Source organism: Diadema setosum, chromosome 10 (assembly GCF_964275005.1).
Source record: "Diadema setosum chromosome 10, eeDiaSeto1, whole genome shotgun sequence".
Classification (NCBI taxonomy): Eukaryota; Metazoa; Echinodermata; class Echinoidea; order Diadematoida; family Diadematidae; genus Diadema; species Diadema setosum.
Window position 1 is genome coordinate 13982948 of NC_092694.1, and position 17926 is coordinate 14000873.

The 17926-nt window shown below is 38.9% G+C and overlaps 1 protein-coding gene across 1 annotated transcript in view; it reads right to left on the minus strand.

Moving 5' to 3' along the window:
- Window positions 1–4719, minus strand: part of LOC140233772 (kelch-like protein 24) — a 16932-nt gene extending 12213 nt beyond the window's left edge. Inside the window, exon 1 of the mRNA XM_072313868.1 lies at window positions 4574–4719. Coding sequence (XP_072169969.1) covers window positions 4574–4719 — 146 coding nt within the window. The remainder of the gene's footprint in view (window positions 1–4573) is intronic.
- Window positions 4720–17926: the final 13207 nt, after the last annotated feature.

A 17926-nucleotide genomic window follows, 5' to 3' on the forward strand; every position in this document is an offset into this window, starting at 1 on the left:
CTTTATGTGATGGCACTAGGTGATGGCTTCAAAACTTCTACGCAGAATTTTGACCTTGACTTCTTTGACTTTGACCTTGATTTTTGACCTATATTGTACATTTTGCTACAAAATGCTACTCCTTCGCCATTTGTAACCCGATTTCAATTCCGTTTGCTTAAGTGATGGCACTAGGTGAGGGCTTCAAACTTCTACACAGAATTTTGACCTTTGACTTCTTTGACCTTTGACCTTGATTTTGACCTGTATTGTACATTTTGCTACCAAAATGCTACTCCTTCGCCATTTCTAACCCGATTTCGATTCTGTTTCCTTTATGTGATGGCACTAGGTGAGGGCTTCAAAACTTCTACACAGAATTTGACCTTTGACTTCTTTGACCTTTGACCTTGATTTTTTTTTACTATATTGTTCATTGGCTATAAAATGCTACTCCTTCGCCATTTCTAACCCGATTTCGATTCCGTTTGCTTTATGTGATGGCACTAGGTGAGGGCTTCAAAACTTCTACATAGAATTTTGACCTTTGACTTCTTTGACCTTTGACCTTGATCTTTTTACCTATATTGTACATTTTGCTACTAAATGCTACTTCCGGCGGGGACATATATTACGCACCGCGTGATTTCTACTTTTCCTTGTTTGCTTTGGAAATTAAGGGGGACCGCACCGGGCGCAACTCGTAGTGCTGTCAATCACTGGCAGCAACATCAGGAGAATGGCATAGCGGTTAAAAATGCGAGCGAGCGGAGCGAGCGAGCTTCAAAATTTTGACATTTTACAGCCAAAGACTGCCGTTTGTGGCTGTATTTTTTTTTTCGCTTTGCAAATTAAGGGGGCACACCGGGAGCAACTGGCGGCAATTACTGACAGCAACATCAGGAGAATGGCATAACGATTAAATGCGAGCGAGCGGAGCGAGTGAGCTTGAAAATTTTGATCTTTTACAGTCCCCAAAACTGTCCTTCGTGGCTGTAATTTTTCGCTTTAGAAATTAAGGGGGGCGCACCGGGCGAAAATTGCTGGCAACATCAGGAGAATGGCATAATGATTAAATGCGAGCGAGCGAAGCGAGTGAGCTTAAAATTTTTGACATTTTACAGTCCCAAAAACTGTCGTTTGTGGCTTTTTTTTCGCTTTGGAAATTAAGGGGGCGCAAAGGGCGAAAACTACTGGCAATTACTGGCAGCAGCATCAGGAGAATGGCATAATAATGAATGCGAGCGAGCGAAGCGAGCGAGCTTCAAAATTTTGACATTTTACAGTCCAAAAACTGCCGTTTGTAGCTATATTTTTCGCTTTGGAAATTAAGGGGGGCGCACCGGGCGAAAACTGCTGGCAATTATTGGCAGCAAAATCAATAGAATAGAATAATGATCAAATGCGAGCGAGCGAGGCGAGCGAGCTTCAAAATTTTGACATTTTACAGTCCAAAGACTGCCGTTTTTCGCTGTATTTTTTTTTTTTTTCGCTTTGGAAATTAAGGGGGGCACACCGGGCGCAACTGCCGGCAATTACTGGCAGCAACATCAGGAGAATGGAATAATGATTTGATGCGAGCGAGAGAAGCGAGTGAGCTTTTTTGAAAATTTTGATATTTTACAGTCCCCAAAACTGTCCTTCATGGCTGTATATATATATATATATATATATATACATTTTTTTTTTTTTTTTTTACTTTGGAAATTAAGGGGGGCGCACCGGGCAAAAACTGCTGGCAATTACTGGCAGCAAAATCAATAGAATGGAATAATGATCAAATGCGAGCGAGCGAAGCGATCGAGCTTCAAAATTTTGACATTTTACATTCAAAAGACTGCCTTTTGTCGCTGTATTTTTTTTTTTTTTCGCTTTGGAAATTAAAGGGGGGGGGGCACACCGGGCGAAAACTGCTGGCAATTACTGGCAGCAACATCAGGAGAATGGCATAATGATTAAATGCGAGGGAGCGAAGCGAGTGAACTTAAAAATTTTGACATTTCACAGTCCCAAAAACTGTCGTTTGTGGCTGTTTTTTTTTTTCCGCTTTGGAAATTAAGGGGGCGCACCGGGCGCAACTGCTGTCAGTCAGTGGCAGCAACATTAGGAGAACGTCATAGCGGTTAAATGCGAGCGAGCGGAGCGAGCGAGCTTTAAAATTTTTACATTTTACACTCAAAAAACTGCCGTTTGTAGCTATATTTTTCGCTTTTGTTTGTCCCACTTTTATGGGGGAACCACCCCCCCCATCGACGCCTCTGCATAATGAGAGTGCTTTTGTTAAAGGGGAAGGCTAGTAACTGATCAGTGGGAATTGATGGAAATGCTGGGAGATGATTGTGCCAATCCTTATGGGATTCATTCAAGAGTTCATTGTATATCTATTGTTGTGTGAAAATGATTTGCTTCAGAACGGTCTCATATTCAAGTAATGTGCAGATTAATGCACCGTCACTGACCAGGGACGCTAACCTGGAAGCATTAAACTGCACATTACTTGAATATGAGACCATTCTGAAGCAAATCATTTTCACACAACAATAGATATACAATGAACTCTTGGAATGAATCCCATAAGGATTGGAACAATCATCTTCCAGCATTTCCACTGATTCCCACTGATCAGTTACTAGCCTTCCCCTTTAAGTGAAAGATCTGCTACACACCCTTTGATAAATTAGGGAAATATACGTCAATGTCAAAAGTGTACAAAGTTTATCGAAAGGGATCCTGTATAGCGCAACTTTTGCATGTTTATGATTGCAATGCAACGATCTGGTGCATAGTTCTGGCGATATTTGGACAATTTTCCATTTAGAAAGTTCGAGATTTGTCCTCATCTCGGGAATTGCTTGGGGGATAAATGATTTGTCTGCTTAAACACTTCCGTAGGGGTGGGGCAAATGCCCCTTTGCCCCCCCCCCCCCCCCATAGACTCGACGCCAATGATCTTCCCTGGGTATGCCCATAGATGTATCCTGACTGAGTCATCAGTCACTGTCGTTTCTAAGGAATGATTCAGGAAATGGAAGGGGTTCAATTATGGCTATATAGTTTTTGTTATTGTTTTTTTGTTTGTTTCTTTTCGTACATATTTTGCAGATGGTCCCCAGTTACTCGCGACATAGCATGTTTACATGTAGGCCTATACTATTTGACGTTGTCAACGTCTGAGCCACACCTTACAGTGCATGTCGATTTTACTTTCTTCGCGAGCGAGCGAAGCGAGCGAGAGCTTGAGAAAATTATACATTTTCCTTCAAGATAGAATACTGTTCAGCTCTGTTACCTGTCTGAAGGCCGGCGTACAAACGTCATGCAATATGCCAAAATTGATACAATCACATTTCTTCTTCCTCCATTTTTTTCCTCAAAATTCAGAGGGGGATGATTGTACAGGCCATCCCCCCCTCCTCCATTTCAGGGGGGGATATATCCCCCCCATCCCCCCCCCCCCCGGCATTTACGCCCATGCCTGAGGCACTCCAGATCCTACCGCTACTGAAGAAGATTTAATACCATCCAAAACAACCCTCTGACTTCTTCCATTGAGAAAACTTTGAATCCATTTCAGATTTTTCCCCCTGATACCGTAGTAGTCCAGTTTACGTAAAAGCCGCTCATGTCCAACCTTGTCAAAAGCTTTTGAAAAATCCATGACTATAACATCCGTTTGACGACCTGCATCCAAGTTCCTTTGTAAATCGCTTGTGAAACCAAGTAATTGTTGTTCACATGACATGTTCTTACGGAAGCCATATTGTAGGGGAAAAATGATGTTATTTTCGTCCCCGTGCTTCATAATTTTGCTGGCTAAAACGTGTTCCATTAGTTTACAGCAAATACATGTCAGCGAAATTGGGCGGTAGTTTACAGGAGTAGATCGATTACCTTTCTTGTAGACTGGTACAACATTTGCTTCACGCCAATCATTTGGTATTTCACTTAATTCATATGACAACCGGAATATATTGCAAAGAATTGGAGCCAGAATTTTTGCCAGCTGCTTCAAGACTCGTGGAGTTATACCATCCGGTCCAGGGGCCTTGTATGTCTTCAAACCACAAAGCAACTTCTCTACACCCTTTGATGTAAACAAAATATCTTCCATTTCTTCAAAGTCTGAGGTTTCCGGTAGTAAGTCATTCGGTATGGGAGTTTCCTTGGTGAAAACACTTTTGAACTGTTGGTTCAATGCTTCAGCTTTTGCAATTGGATCAGTGATCGTAATACCATCACTTTTCAGTTCCCTTATTCCTGTATTATCAGTCCTGTTGTGTTTGATGAAGCCCCAAAATCTCTTCATACTCTCAAACTCTGTGGTATCTTCATCGATAGAAAAAAGAGATTCCACATAATTCCAATAAGCCCTCCTTAGCTCCTGTTGCAGTGATTTCTTAACTGCTTTCAACTCTTCCTCCAATTGAAAAGGGACTACCCCGTAGTTTCTCAATTTCATGTTCCGACTTTTTTTGTTCAACCTATCTCTCCTTAGATAATGTTAGATCTAACATTAGTCCTTGGTGTAAATAACACCACTATGAGATTTATCTGGACTACAAAACATCGGAAATCCAAAAAGCAGATACCTTACCTGAAAAATCCAGCACAGGAACAACAGTGCCTGCAGGACAAGGGTCCAGATCGAGGTGGAGTCTGGACTTTCGTCTGGACTTTCTTCAAGTTCTGGCAGCAGGGGTATGTAACGTTTACGCTGTGCCTTATTAGCGCTGTGCACATAGGGCCTACAGCTGCAATGTCGACGGTGAGTGAGTGTAGGGCCTACTCATCAAAACTTGGACTGCCACGTAGAACCTACTCCTTGACTGCTCAGTCTGAGTCCTAGTCCTAGTTCTAGTATTTCAGAGTCCATGTGTACTGTGTACCGTTTTCATCTCACTAAGTGTAAATCGTGCGTGCCGTTGAAGAGAGTCTATCTACATTTGGATTTTCGAGATTCACTCAGCCTCTCATCTACGTTAGATAGTTTGAACTGGCGAACCATCGCTCGATCATGATCATCAGTGCGTATTAACGTTACTTACACACAGTCTTCTATGGGCAGCACGTTCGGATAACGATGCCAATTTCATTTTGCATATCTGGAATTTCCCCACAAGTTTTATCTAAATAAAAAGCTGATGAAGAGATTGCTTTTAAAGATTAATAGATATTGTTTGACATGTTTATTATAGCTCCATATTGCAATTATACTAAATAACAGCTTTTGCAGTACTTCTTGTGAGATTTCATCAGTAAATTGGCATTATGTAGTTCGTCTTGCTAATGTCGGAGTTGTGCACCAAGAGCACCTGAGACGTAGGCCAAATTGTGTGAATCGTTCCATGGCTTGCTCGTTTTCATTTTTTTCAAAAAATCATTACAGGCTTATTCTGGGTTTTACAATCCTCTCTTTCCAGTAGTAGGCATCAAGAAATGTAGATTAGAATTATCAGACAATTAGAAAATGTCAGTACAGTTTTCTTTTAAGTCTGCCTCCTTCAATAGCCTGAAGATTCTTGCAGACTGGTGCTATTTACATTATAATACAATTTATTTAGAGATATTTACAAGCACATAGAAAATTTGACGAAAACAACTAGCCACTGTGATCAACCGTTAGACGGTTTCGAAATGATCCCACAGATGGCGCAGAAACAATGTCTGACGACAGGGAATTCCAGTTCCTTACAGTTCTTGGGAAGAACGAATGGCGATGCGATTCAGTTCTCGAATATGGTACCTGATAGGAGTGTGGTTGCGAGGCTCTCGTTAACTGAGTAGCCTGTTTGATAATATAGTCCTGTGCTGAAAGAGGAGTAAGATTATTGTGTATTTTGTACATCATAATTAACCTGTCATTTTCTCTGCGCTGTTCCAGAGTGGTTCAATCAAGTTCTTGTAGCATTTTGGTGACACTTGAGGTGTTATGGTAGCGATTTAAAGTGAATCGCGCAGCTCTTCTCTGGACCATTTCCACTTGGTGGATTAGCTTCTTGGTGGATGGGTCCCAAACTGTAGTCCCTAAGCATACTCAACAATTGGTCGAACCAACGTTTTGTAAGCTGTGGCTTTAACATCAGAAGATTTTATGCGAAGATTGCGTTTTAGAAATGCAAGCACGTTATTGGCTTTATTGACAGTATTATTGTACTTCGGCAATCTTCGTATCAATGCTAACGGTAAGCAGTATCATCAACAGCGCCCTCTACACTACCGGGACTATGCACCTTTAAGGGCTCACACGGGTAAATAATTCCCCATAGAGACGTGTGTTAAAATTCAAATTTCAAAAAATTCTGTACAATAGCTGGGAGAAATGAGGTGTTTGATCTTCACTAACCTGAATAAGTGAGATATTACCTTTCATCCATCAGATTTCCAGGGTGGGTTGTTCTGCTCTAATTCTGTCCAGGGGTCCGCAAAGCCAGACTACGAGTTCTTGTCACTCAAAAAATCACCTATTTTCCGTACACGTACCCAATGAAATATAGTCCCCTCAAATTCCATCAGAAAAGCTTTCATCTTCCAACCAAAATGCAGTTTGTAGAGGAATTCATACTCAATATCTACAGCTATTCAGTTTTTTGCCAAACTACATCATTGATTTTTAATTATTTTTTTCTTCATTTATTTTGGTATCTTTAGTACGAATTTCTGAAGGGGTCTGGGACAGTCCATTTTATTTACAGGTGTGAGCCCTTAACGGAGCAGTATGTTAGCTGAGCAAGGGCGCCGCCAATGTTTCATTGCCTCTTCCTCTTTGCACCGGAAGGCCCATGGCATAGTGTACTATCTTCAATACCGACAATTCCTCCAACAGGCAGGATGTTTATCCCAACAGTTGTTACCAAAGTCTATGCCAATGTCATTTGCGCTGTTTATGTAATGTTGACAGGTCTTTATATCGTTACAGAGATGGTAATTGCAGAGGAAGGAATTATGCGATAGTATACAAATGATGCACAGGATAGAGTGTGTTAGTGTAGGCGTGGTGCACTCGAGGGTATTTACAATTGTGAAACATGCACGAGGCGAAGCCGAGTGCATGTTGCACTACATTGTAAATACCCGAGAGTGAGCTACGTACGCCTCCACTAACGCCACGAAATAATCCTGTGCATCATTTGTTTTATAAAATGGGTCGAAAATTCGAAAACTAACATCATTTTTCAGCGTTTTTCACGTACCTTTGTGGGTCAGACGTCCGAAGATGTTCATCCCAAACATTTACGCACGTCGTACTCGCGGAAGTCCCGCACATACAGTATAGTATAATGGGGGGTTGGGTTCCCGCATGAAAACTTACTTATTTTACATAGAATATGCACCCTTTACCTTAAAGACTTGATATAGACTCCTCATATAGGCCTACTAGACAACATACTCTGAAAACGGCGTGAGAATTAACCTGCTAAATCGTTGGATTTGCTCTAGCAAAGTGACTCCATGTACGCGTCCGGTCCCATAACGCTTGGTCTACTGTACTGTACAAAGTGTACGTAAAGTAGAGTATACGTACGTACGCCACACATGTTATGCACAAGGGAAGACAGGCCGGCCGGCCGGCGTGTTTTTTTTAGACGGCACAGATTGGGGAAACTAAAAATCTGTCGGGGACCCTATTCCTAAACCTAACCCTAATCCTAATCCTAACCCTAACCATCAAACCCTAACCCTAACCCTAACCCTAACCCTAACCCTAACCCTAACCCCAACCCTAACCCTAACCATAACCATAACCAAAAACCCTAACCCAACGTTTTTCCCATAGGTTTAACACGCGCCATGCCCCAATCTGTGCCGTCTCAGGTGAGGTGCGTATACGCTTGAAGACCGCGCGCTGTCCATTTGTTTTGTACAGGATTAGCGCGCACTTTCGTGTCTTATTTATTAAGCGTCTTTGGATTACAGGCAGTGCAATTGTACTGAAGTAAAGGAAGGTGTGTCTCATTTCAGCGCTTCCTATCAGTTGGCTACATTCTTGAACCCATTTTATAAAATGAAATAATATTCTGATGTTCACGATCTTTCTTCATTGCAAGTGTGTCATAAATATTTGCTTTTTCCTGATTTCATATATAATTATTTTTTGTACACGGTGGAGATTGTCTGCAATGGGCAGAAACTTCGATGGAAGCGAAACATCGATCAGACATTGTCAGAGGTTTACCAAAGAGGTTCAAGAGAATGGAGTCACAACCGTCTTTAGATGTTCGATGCCACCACTCGAAAATATTTGAAGCATGTGACAAACTGGATCTGCCGCGCATATAGGAAGACAATTGACTCGTGTCTAATTGCGTAATCATCAACTACTCTCTGGGGAAGATATGTTTTAGTGATGGTAATTACTTTTCTCTATCCCTTCGTATAAAAGATAGGTGATATACAATCTTAAAGACACGGGGATGCGCGAATAGAAATTGGGCCAAAAAAATAATGAAATAAAAATGAAAATATATTATTACTCGTGTGAGAATGACTGGGCACTAATCTGATATATCTATCAATAAATACTTGAAGATTACTCCAAATCAGTTTTATTTGTGGGAATTAAGTGGAAAAGTGATAAAACCGGCTTTCCAGGATGAAATAGTTTTACACACTTTCCCATGATACAGCTCTGATTTACAATTTTGCTCACATTTCTGGACGGGATTGACTTTTTTAATATGCTTTATCATTAAGTGAATTTCATTTCATTCAATAAATAGATAAGCAAAATATGGCCAACATTATGTTAGCGTTCAAAATGAATCTTCAGATTGCTCAGCAAGACGGCCGGCGGCGTCGAACATAGATCATCAAAGGCACAACTGCACCTGTAAAATTCTTTTGTACATCAACAGGAAACTGACAACTGTTGAAATAATTACAGCCAGTTGGAACTCCAACTTTTAAACCTTCTTGGGATTACTGAAGACCGGGTCGCAGTCCACGTAGCAAGACAATGGCCGTCACGTCTCCGACGCCAGTGTCGTGGTTCGCGATGACAAAGTGGAGAACGGCCACCCAATCGACGATAGCAGGAAAAGGGCGGAGAGCGATCACTCAGTCGACGGCGAGCATGATCAGGCCGCCGGCGTTGATGTCGACATGCGTAGGGAAGCCGACAACGAAATCGCAATCGAAGCGACGCGCAAGTCGTCTCCCCAGCGCGAAAGAAGGAAGCCAAAATTACGTATATCCGGCACGGTCTCGAACTGGCCATGATTACGGACTTTGATTTATGGACTTGGTGTTACCTGAATATGTTAATTTAAGTTCTTTTTTTGGGGGGGGGGGGATTATGAGGACAACAAACCATAATAAGGTTTAAAACCAATTGAAGGGACTGTACAGTACTGGTTGAGGCGAGGATTCAGCTTGTAACGTTTTGCGAATGTTAAAGAGTATACAATTCTAAGGGGATTCAAAGTTTATTTGATGAAAATCTGTTTTCAAATGACTGAGATATCTAAAAACAAAGAAAGACAAAGAGATCCTAATAAGAGTCGTGGCCTGTGAATATCATTACGATCGGTTTTTTTTTTTTTTTAATATCTCAGCCATTTCAAGGCCAATTTTCATAAGAAGTTTCTCATTATATATATCTCACCAAAGATGTTATAAACCTAAACCCTCACCTCAACCAGTACTGCACGGTCCCTTTAAGGCTTTTAGAAGTAAGGTGGATTATTATAGGTTGCTTATTGAGTTCAATTTTACTTGAAAATATAGCAGAGATATAAAACCAAGAAAAAAAAATAGTAACAATGACGCAATTTCTTGCAATACCAGTGTCAAGTGAAAGAAATGTATATAATATATATTTACATATTATAATTATAATTTTTTTTGGGGGGGGGATCAGGAGAAATTTTTTAAATTCTTGTTCCAGTTGTTTTACTTTTTGAGGTTTTTCACATGCATTTCCAAACGACCCGGGGGAGGGGGGGATGTCGAATAAAGAACAGAACCTGTAAATCACGTGTCACGCATTGTCATGTCTCCAACATGTCCAATGTATGCCACACAGGCGCATTGCGTAATAAAGGCAGCTTCCGAATGTTGAAACCCTCTCGAGCAGTGTTGCCAGATGGTGATTTGTGTAACCAAAACAATTTGGTGATTTTTGGTAATTTTTTGGTGATTTAAAGGACAATTCACCTTCATAGACATGATTGTGGGTTGAGTGAATGCAGCAATATTAGTAAAACATATCAGTGAGAGTTTGAGGAAAGGCAGACAATCCGTTGAAAAGTTATGAATTTTTGAAGTTTCTGCTCATTCAAGGCTGGCTGAAAAGACTACTATAGCTTGTGATGTCACATGTGTACAATGATATAAAGAAAGAATAAAGAAAATTCAACATATTTTCACTTTTCTCGCATAACAAAAGAACACTTGACTTCTATCTTTCAGAAGGCAGGGGGAATGATATTACCCATATTTGTATGTCAGAAACAAGTCAAAGAAATGTGCACTTTTTTTCAAAAAGTGAAGTTTTGTGAAAATGTCCTTTCATTTTCTTTATACCGTTGTAAGCGTATATCACATCATACATTGTAGTAGCAGAGGCGGATCCAGGAATTCCGTAAAGAGGGGGCGTGTTTACAAAATTAAAGGGGGGGGCGCACGCACCCCTCCCCCCATTTTCTTCTTTTTATTTCTTTTGTTTCAACAAAAAATAAAGGGGGGGGGGGCGTGCGCCGGTTGCGGTCCTCCCTGGATCCGCCCCTGTAGTAGTATTCTCATGCAGCAGTTTTGTCTCTTAGTTGAGGATTAGTAACGCAACTCATTAGGGAATATAAATAACATGCTTGTTGCACAAAACTTCTGTATATCATATTTTATTCAACTTGACGAAATGATCACAATTTACTCTTGACGTACGTGTCCGTTTTAATGTGACCACATTGTAATGCGACTACATTTTTACGCGTGGCTCATAACCCTACAGAAGTAATTTTAAGTTCCAATTGCTTATACGATTGCTTTATTTTCGACCAGATATTGAATAATCATTTCAACTGAGAGGAATGGTATATTGCAGAATACCACAGGCCCATCCCTGTCTATACTTTGAAGGGGTGGGGTATGTACAATGTACTACGTATTCTACTATCATGTACTGGATTTACTGTTTTTACCGACTCATCTATCTGTCAACGTCTTCAAAAACGTGCATGACATTTGGTAGAGAAGTCATATGGGGCGTCAGCTCACTAGATAATTACATAATTTCATATTCGTAGGGCGTTCCATTTTCGTTTTAATGTACTGTTTGATAATTTGTTATTATTACATTAATAGTTAATGAACGCTACCTTAAAGATAATAGCATTATTTGTTCATATAAGCTTGATAAGTGATAATAATCATGCAGTTATTATTTTGTAATAATAATGTAGTAAATTACCATTATACAAGACTGCAGTAATCTACTGGGCAGCTGCAGGTTACCATTACCAGTAAATTCCCTGTTATTTTACGGTCAATTTCGACAGTGCACATCAAGTGGCTATTTGAAAATGCCGATATGAAGCAAAGTGAAGTGATTTCACTTTTAATTTACGTATCAAATATCATCTTTTGAGCACTTGCTTATTCAACACTACCTACGTCGACACTGATTGTCTCTCTTACTCTATACATTCTACAGCCACGGAAGCCTTCAAAGATTTCTCTCTTAATACTCTACTTAATTTCAAGATTTCCTCCTTAGAGTTCATCTCTATTTCTTTCATTCGGAGGTTCAACGTAAAGAAGTTTGTTAGGAGTGCCTCTCAGGTTTGTCTCTATTATTCTATCACATGACGCTTCCCGGACTAGTGTAGCACGAACTGCACCTGGGCGTATGCCTCGACTCGCCATCAGGATAGCGGCTGCTCCTGGAAAAGAAAATGACGAGGAATGAAAACTTCAAAATCGGCAATTTGGAAAGATTATATGTAGGGCTTACATAATCTTTTCAAAGTTGTCTCCAATGAATCACTAGTTTTTGGTCAGTTTTCCCTATGTTTGCTTTCAGTTCAAATTCTGTTACTGGTACGTTCAAATTTATTTCTTATTTCCACTTTCTCGATGATGAAATTACAACATGATTGTCAGTGAAACAAGAAAATAATTATAGAACCATGCTTTTTGATTGAAAAAAAGAAAAAAAGAGACATACTGAATGCAAATGTATATGGTCATATAATAATAGGAGGATGTCACAAGGAATTAACAGAAATATGATGGGGCCTACATAAAAGCTATAACGCTTGTAAAACTATACGGTTCCTGAATTCATAGTCGTGGAATTATATGGAGAACGGATATGTTTATCTTGACCAACTAATATCATAACAGTACAAAAATCAACATAAAGAATGAACCAGTAAACCACATAAATATTGCTCAAACCAGACTGTAAGGATCTCGCCAGGTTTGAAAAAGAATGCTATATGTTTAAATCGTTACCATTAAATAACTTGGTGCTGCGGATAATGACAAAAGACTGAGACCATACAAAAAAAGTTTCTAAAAGCCTTGTAGAGATCATCCACTAAGTTATAACTGTTTTAATTTATGTTTGAAGGTGAATAGGGATAAGGAAGAAGCAACGTCTTGAGGGAGGTCAGTCCAGTATCTGGGCCCAATAAACATAGGTGTTTTCTTTGCAAAAGTAGTGCGAGTACGGGGAAGGTAATAGGCGTCACTCTGGCGAGTGGGATTACAGTGAATGGAGCTATTTCTTCTGAACATAATATAGATAAAAACAGATAGTTATTCATTTTATGCTAGTCTATACATAAAAATTCCGAGATTATAATGAAATAGGTCTGGAATTATCAGAATTCTGTTTTGGTGGAAAAAAGAGTTAGTGTAGCAAAATATCCGGTATGGCTTATGATTCTTATTGCACGCTTTTGAATACGACGAAAGGAATCTGATTATGACTTAATTGCATTTCCCAAGGCCAAATTTGTATAATTAAAGTGTGGAGATATCAAAGAAGAATATATGCTCTGGAAAATATATGTAGGAAAAAAATGTTAAAGCTTATTTAAAATTCCGATATTTCTGGACGAAATTTTACCTGCGAAATTTATGTCAGCTTTCCAGGATAATTCTCGGTCAATTCAAAGCCCTAGAAACTGTGTGTTATTAACCTGCGTTAAACATAATTTATTTTGATATCATGTGAAACATTAAAAAATTGCTGAATACCACATAATAAGTTTTTTTCTGTATTTGGAGATAATTTTTTTCGCATAAATCCAGGATCGCAAAGACGTGCGCTCAATATTCATCATATTAATTAATATATAAGGGTCTCGATGTGAAAAGAACAAACTTGTGTCATCGGCAAAACAAATGAATGATAAGATTTGCGCTGATTTTTGAAGATCATTTATGTATAAAACAAACAAAAGTGGGCTCAAGAGGGAGCCCAGCCCTGTAGGACTCCACATCGGCACTGCTCCACATGAAATAGGTTTTAACTGTGAATCATGGCCGTTAATTTTAACAAATTGCTTTCTATCTGTTAAAAAACTCTTAAACCATTCTACAGGGGTCCTGGCGATTCCATAATGACAGAGTTTGTAAAATAAAATGTCATGGTCTATCGTATCGAAAGTTTTGATAAAAATCAAGATAAACTCAAATTGTATGTTTCAAAATTATCTATAGCATGAGCTATCTTCTCTATAAAAGTAAGTAAAGCATGGGTTGTGTTGTAATGTTTTCTTAAACCAAACTAAGAATCTGATAAAATGTTATAATTTGTGAGAAATTTTAATAATCGCGTGTAAACTAACCTTTCAGGAATTTTAGAGATAGAAGTCAATAAAGAAATAAAGATTCACCAAATCTTTCTGTCCCTTCTTAAAGATAGGGACAAATTTTGCAACTTTCATCTTATTGAGGACCTTACCATTAGATAAGAACTGATTAAGAATGTATGAAAGAGGAGAGATGATTTCATTTATAAAATTTTAAAAGAAAATTTGTAATTCTATCACATTCTGAACTTTTTCATCGTTCAGATTCTTAATGATATCTATAATTTCTTTCTCAACAATAGGTTCAAAAAATATTGATTGAGGATTCTGATTCCATATCTATAATATTTAGTTGGTGATTTCGGGATTTTACTGGCAAGATATGGACCAAGACTTACAAAATAATCATTAAAAGATTCCACCATAAAGTCCCGGTCGGTAATCTTCCGGCCGTCCACTGAAATATATTTGGGAAAATCGGTATTGCTTTTGTGTGTGGGCGCCTCGTTAATCACCTTCCTCGTACTCTTCACATCAGATTTAATATATTTAACCCGTTCCTTACGGGAACCTGGTGGCCTGTGTATTATGTCTTTCTGGATTTCAGAATTCAGTAGGGAACAGGTTATGATTATTTTATGTATGTATATTTATATCATATATATCTATAATTAGATATAAAATCTTTCCAAAATTGTCTTTAAGAAATCATTCGTTTCTGGTCAGTGTTCTCTATGTTTACTTACATTATATAATATATGTATATATATATATATATATATATATATATATATACATATATAACTATGGATCGAGGTTTAGGGAGACGTTTTGTGCCTTATAAGGACACCCCCGGATAATTTTCAGACTTTTACATTTGAACAATTATTAGTTATACTGAGTACAGAGATTCAGAATTTATAGCGAATAAGGTGAGGACTGAGAATGTTTTCAAAATAAAAAAAAAATGCAATGAACAAGGATGACGACATGCCAGCCTCATCATAAGAATGCATGAATTCTCAAGGCAGCAGAACAAAAGAAGAAGGCATGTATTGATTTTACACAGGTGAACTTGTTAAGCGTTATCATAATAGAATTGCAGTAGATTTCTGCTTGATTTCTAAAATATTGTGAGGCTTCTATGTCATCAACAGTGTAATTTGTTTAAGATTTTTCCGAGAATTAGTTTCTCTGCTCAAGGATCACCATAAATTCCACAAATCTATATATTGAGCTCTCGATTTGTGTACTACATGATGTGAAATTTATCAAAATCGTCTGGAACGTTTTCAACTATGTTATCTCCAATTCAAACGCATGTTTTACAGCTGTCATATTATCTACACAATGTCTCCCTAAACCTGTATCGAGAGTTACATATTTATTTATATACATGAAGTTTAGAAGAAGTATTATCATGACGGTATGCTGAAGTGCACAGTATTATAAGGGACAGAAACGAGTTGCTTTTTATGTATCTGTTTTGAAGAACAAGAACTGTAATCAGCAAACGAAGGTAAATGTGAAAGAACATCGAAGCGAGAGTTCACGTGGGTGTATGGTTGTGGGTGTGTGTGTGTATCTGCTCTGTTTGAATTTTACGAAAAATAGCAACATTGATGGAGGTTACTGTAATTGTGTACGTGTTGTGAGTCGTATGTGTGCGTGTTTGTGTGTGGATAGTGGTGGGTAGGGATGTGTCGTGGATGGAGATTTGTTTTCGAGGGTGTATGTTTAGATTTGTACAAGGGAGCAGGACAGGAGTAAGGAGTAGGGCCTACCATCACTCAAAAAACAACAACAAAAACATACGTTCAACTGCATCTTTAAGACTAGTTATCACCTTTCCTTTGCACCTTTCTAATCTATATGTAAAAGGTGCAAAGTTGCACCCATAAAGGTGCTCTCAGTGTGGCACTGAGAGCACCCAATGTGACAAAAAGTACAAATGTGGACCAGTCCTCCTTTTAGAGTACAGAAAGAGTAACGAGAGAGAGGAATCACTAATGTATTATACAAGTGAACAGAGAGAGAGAGACTCTTTTGTTTTGTAACATTGATATTTACAGTACATCGTTCAATTTTGAGACTTTTTAAAATATCATAACTGTTGGAAGAGGAAAAATCAATTCACATGTTTACCATTATCAACAAAATGGTAGCTTAATCCTTGGCATAATTGAATAATGAAACAGGTTGTTATTTAGTTATGTGCGTTTAGGAGGCCGAGGGGAGTTGTGGTTAACAATAATATATTTCATTCGTTTATTGGTGTTGTTTTTTTAATATCAGGTGTTTTATCATAGAGAAATACTCGTTTTTAATCTTTACATGCAAGCGGAACGCACGAGTGAAATATTAGGCTGGTAGACCTAACAAGTACCTAAGGTAAGTGGGAAAAAAGTGTAATGTATGTACGTGTCTTTGTATTTGTTTGTGTGTGTGGGGGGGGGGGTGTGTGTGTGTGTGTGTGTGCGTGTGTACGTCTATAGGCCTACGACATACCAGCAACATGAGCACAGGACATGCTTGTTCCGGTGCCGACGGCCCACTTCTTGTCATTGCTGCTACTCGCGCTGTTGATATTTGTTCCTGGCGCCAAAATGTTCACGCAGGGGCCGTAGTTTGAATCAGACGCAATAGTATTGTTTATCATTGTGTTGCCCACGGTGATAACCTTACGGAGTAGAGAAGAGTGAGAGAACAAGTCTTTATAATTACCGACATAACTCTCTGGTCTTTCTTACAGACGAGTGTAGAAAGGAGCTGTCACTTGTGATGTCTGATGATGTGCAATTATGACATAAAGTGGAAGAAAGCAATGAACAAGGTGAAGCCTTTCAATAATCAAGGAAGTTGCTACCGCACATGATAACTATTGGTATTCGTAATAACAGTGAAATTATCTTCTTCTTCTTTCTTTCTTTTTTCCAGAAAAACGTCTTTGCTGGAAACGCGAATTACGCATGGTCATATTCATTACGTGATTAAGATAACATGGAGTTACATTTGCATATATATATATAAAAAAAAAAAAATCCATGTAATTATGTGGGATTTGTCAAAACTTTCTGCAAACATATTAAAATGTGTATGAAGAACCAGAGTAAAAGTACAAGGATTGATAAGAGTGACCCCACAGTATATAACTGCAGCAATATACTAGTATTATGTGCACCATATATCAACATGATAATAGACATGATGTATAGAGAAAGAAAAAATGAGACATGCAAGACATAACTTCCTCAGAGACGCGTTTGTGTGTGTGCGTGTGTGTGTGTTCAAACTAATTTTCTTGTAAAAAAGTAAACGAGCCTGATATTGCATGAAACCAAAATAAAGAATATCATAAAAAGTGTGTGTGTGTGTGTTTGTGCGTGAGGTGAGGATAATGGGGATTGAGGTACCTGCTATGTCTTATACATGCTTAAATAAATAGTGGTATCCAGGCCAGAGAAAACGTGATGGCGGTGGAAGGGGGTGGATCTGTGAAAGAAAAAGTGTGTGTGTGTGTGTGTGTGTGTGTGTGTGTGTGTCGGGGGGGGGGGGGGTTATGGGATTTAGGTGCCTGCTATGTCTTATACACCTTTCGGAGTGGTAGCCAGGCCAAAGAAAACGTGATGGAGGGGGGGGGGGGGGTGTAGATCTATGAACAAAACCTCATTATTATTTTTTTTTTGGGGGGGGGGGGGTAGCCCATTGTTCTATTCTCTCAGATTGTAAATATTTCGTTTGATAATGATTTTGAATACAATAAAAGTGATTACAGTGAAAATAGCAACATTAATAGCAATAAAGATTCACAATTTGTACGAATATAGCTGCATGTATTATATTACATGTAGGAACTCCGTGAATGAATGGCTTTCATGATGAATCTCTTTTTTTCCCCTGGTAGAACACTGACGGTTACATTAGAATTAATGTAGTGGTCGAATATGCACTGATATGGTACTGATTACGAAAGACGTGAACATCATTTATATTTATTTTATGAGGAGATAGGCCTACGTGCATAGCTGTTGATGATAATTGTGGTGAACGGAAAGGGAGGCAGGAACCAAGTTGAAGATCGTGTTGGCCTGGGGTGTAATAGTCCTGATAAAGGCCTGATATAAACGAAGCGTATACCCCATTAATGTTGGCGGGCGTCACATTGCAGGCGTTGAAACCTTTGTTGCCAG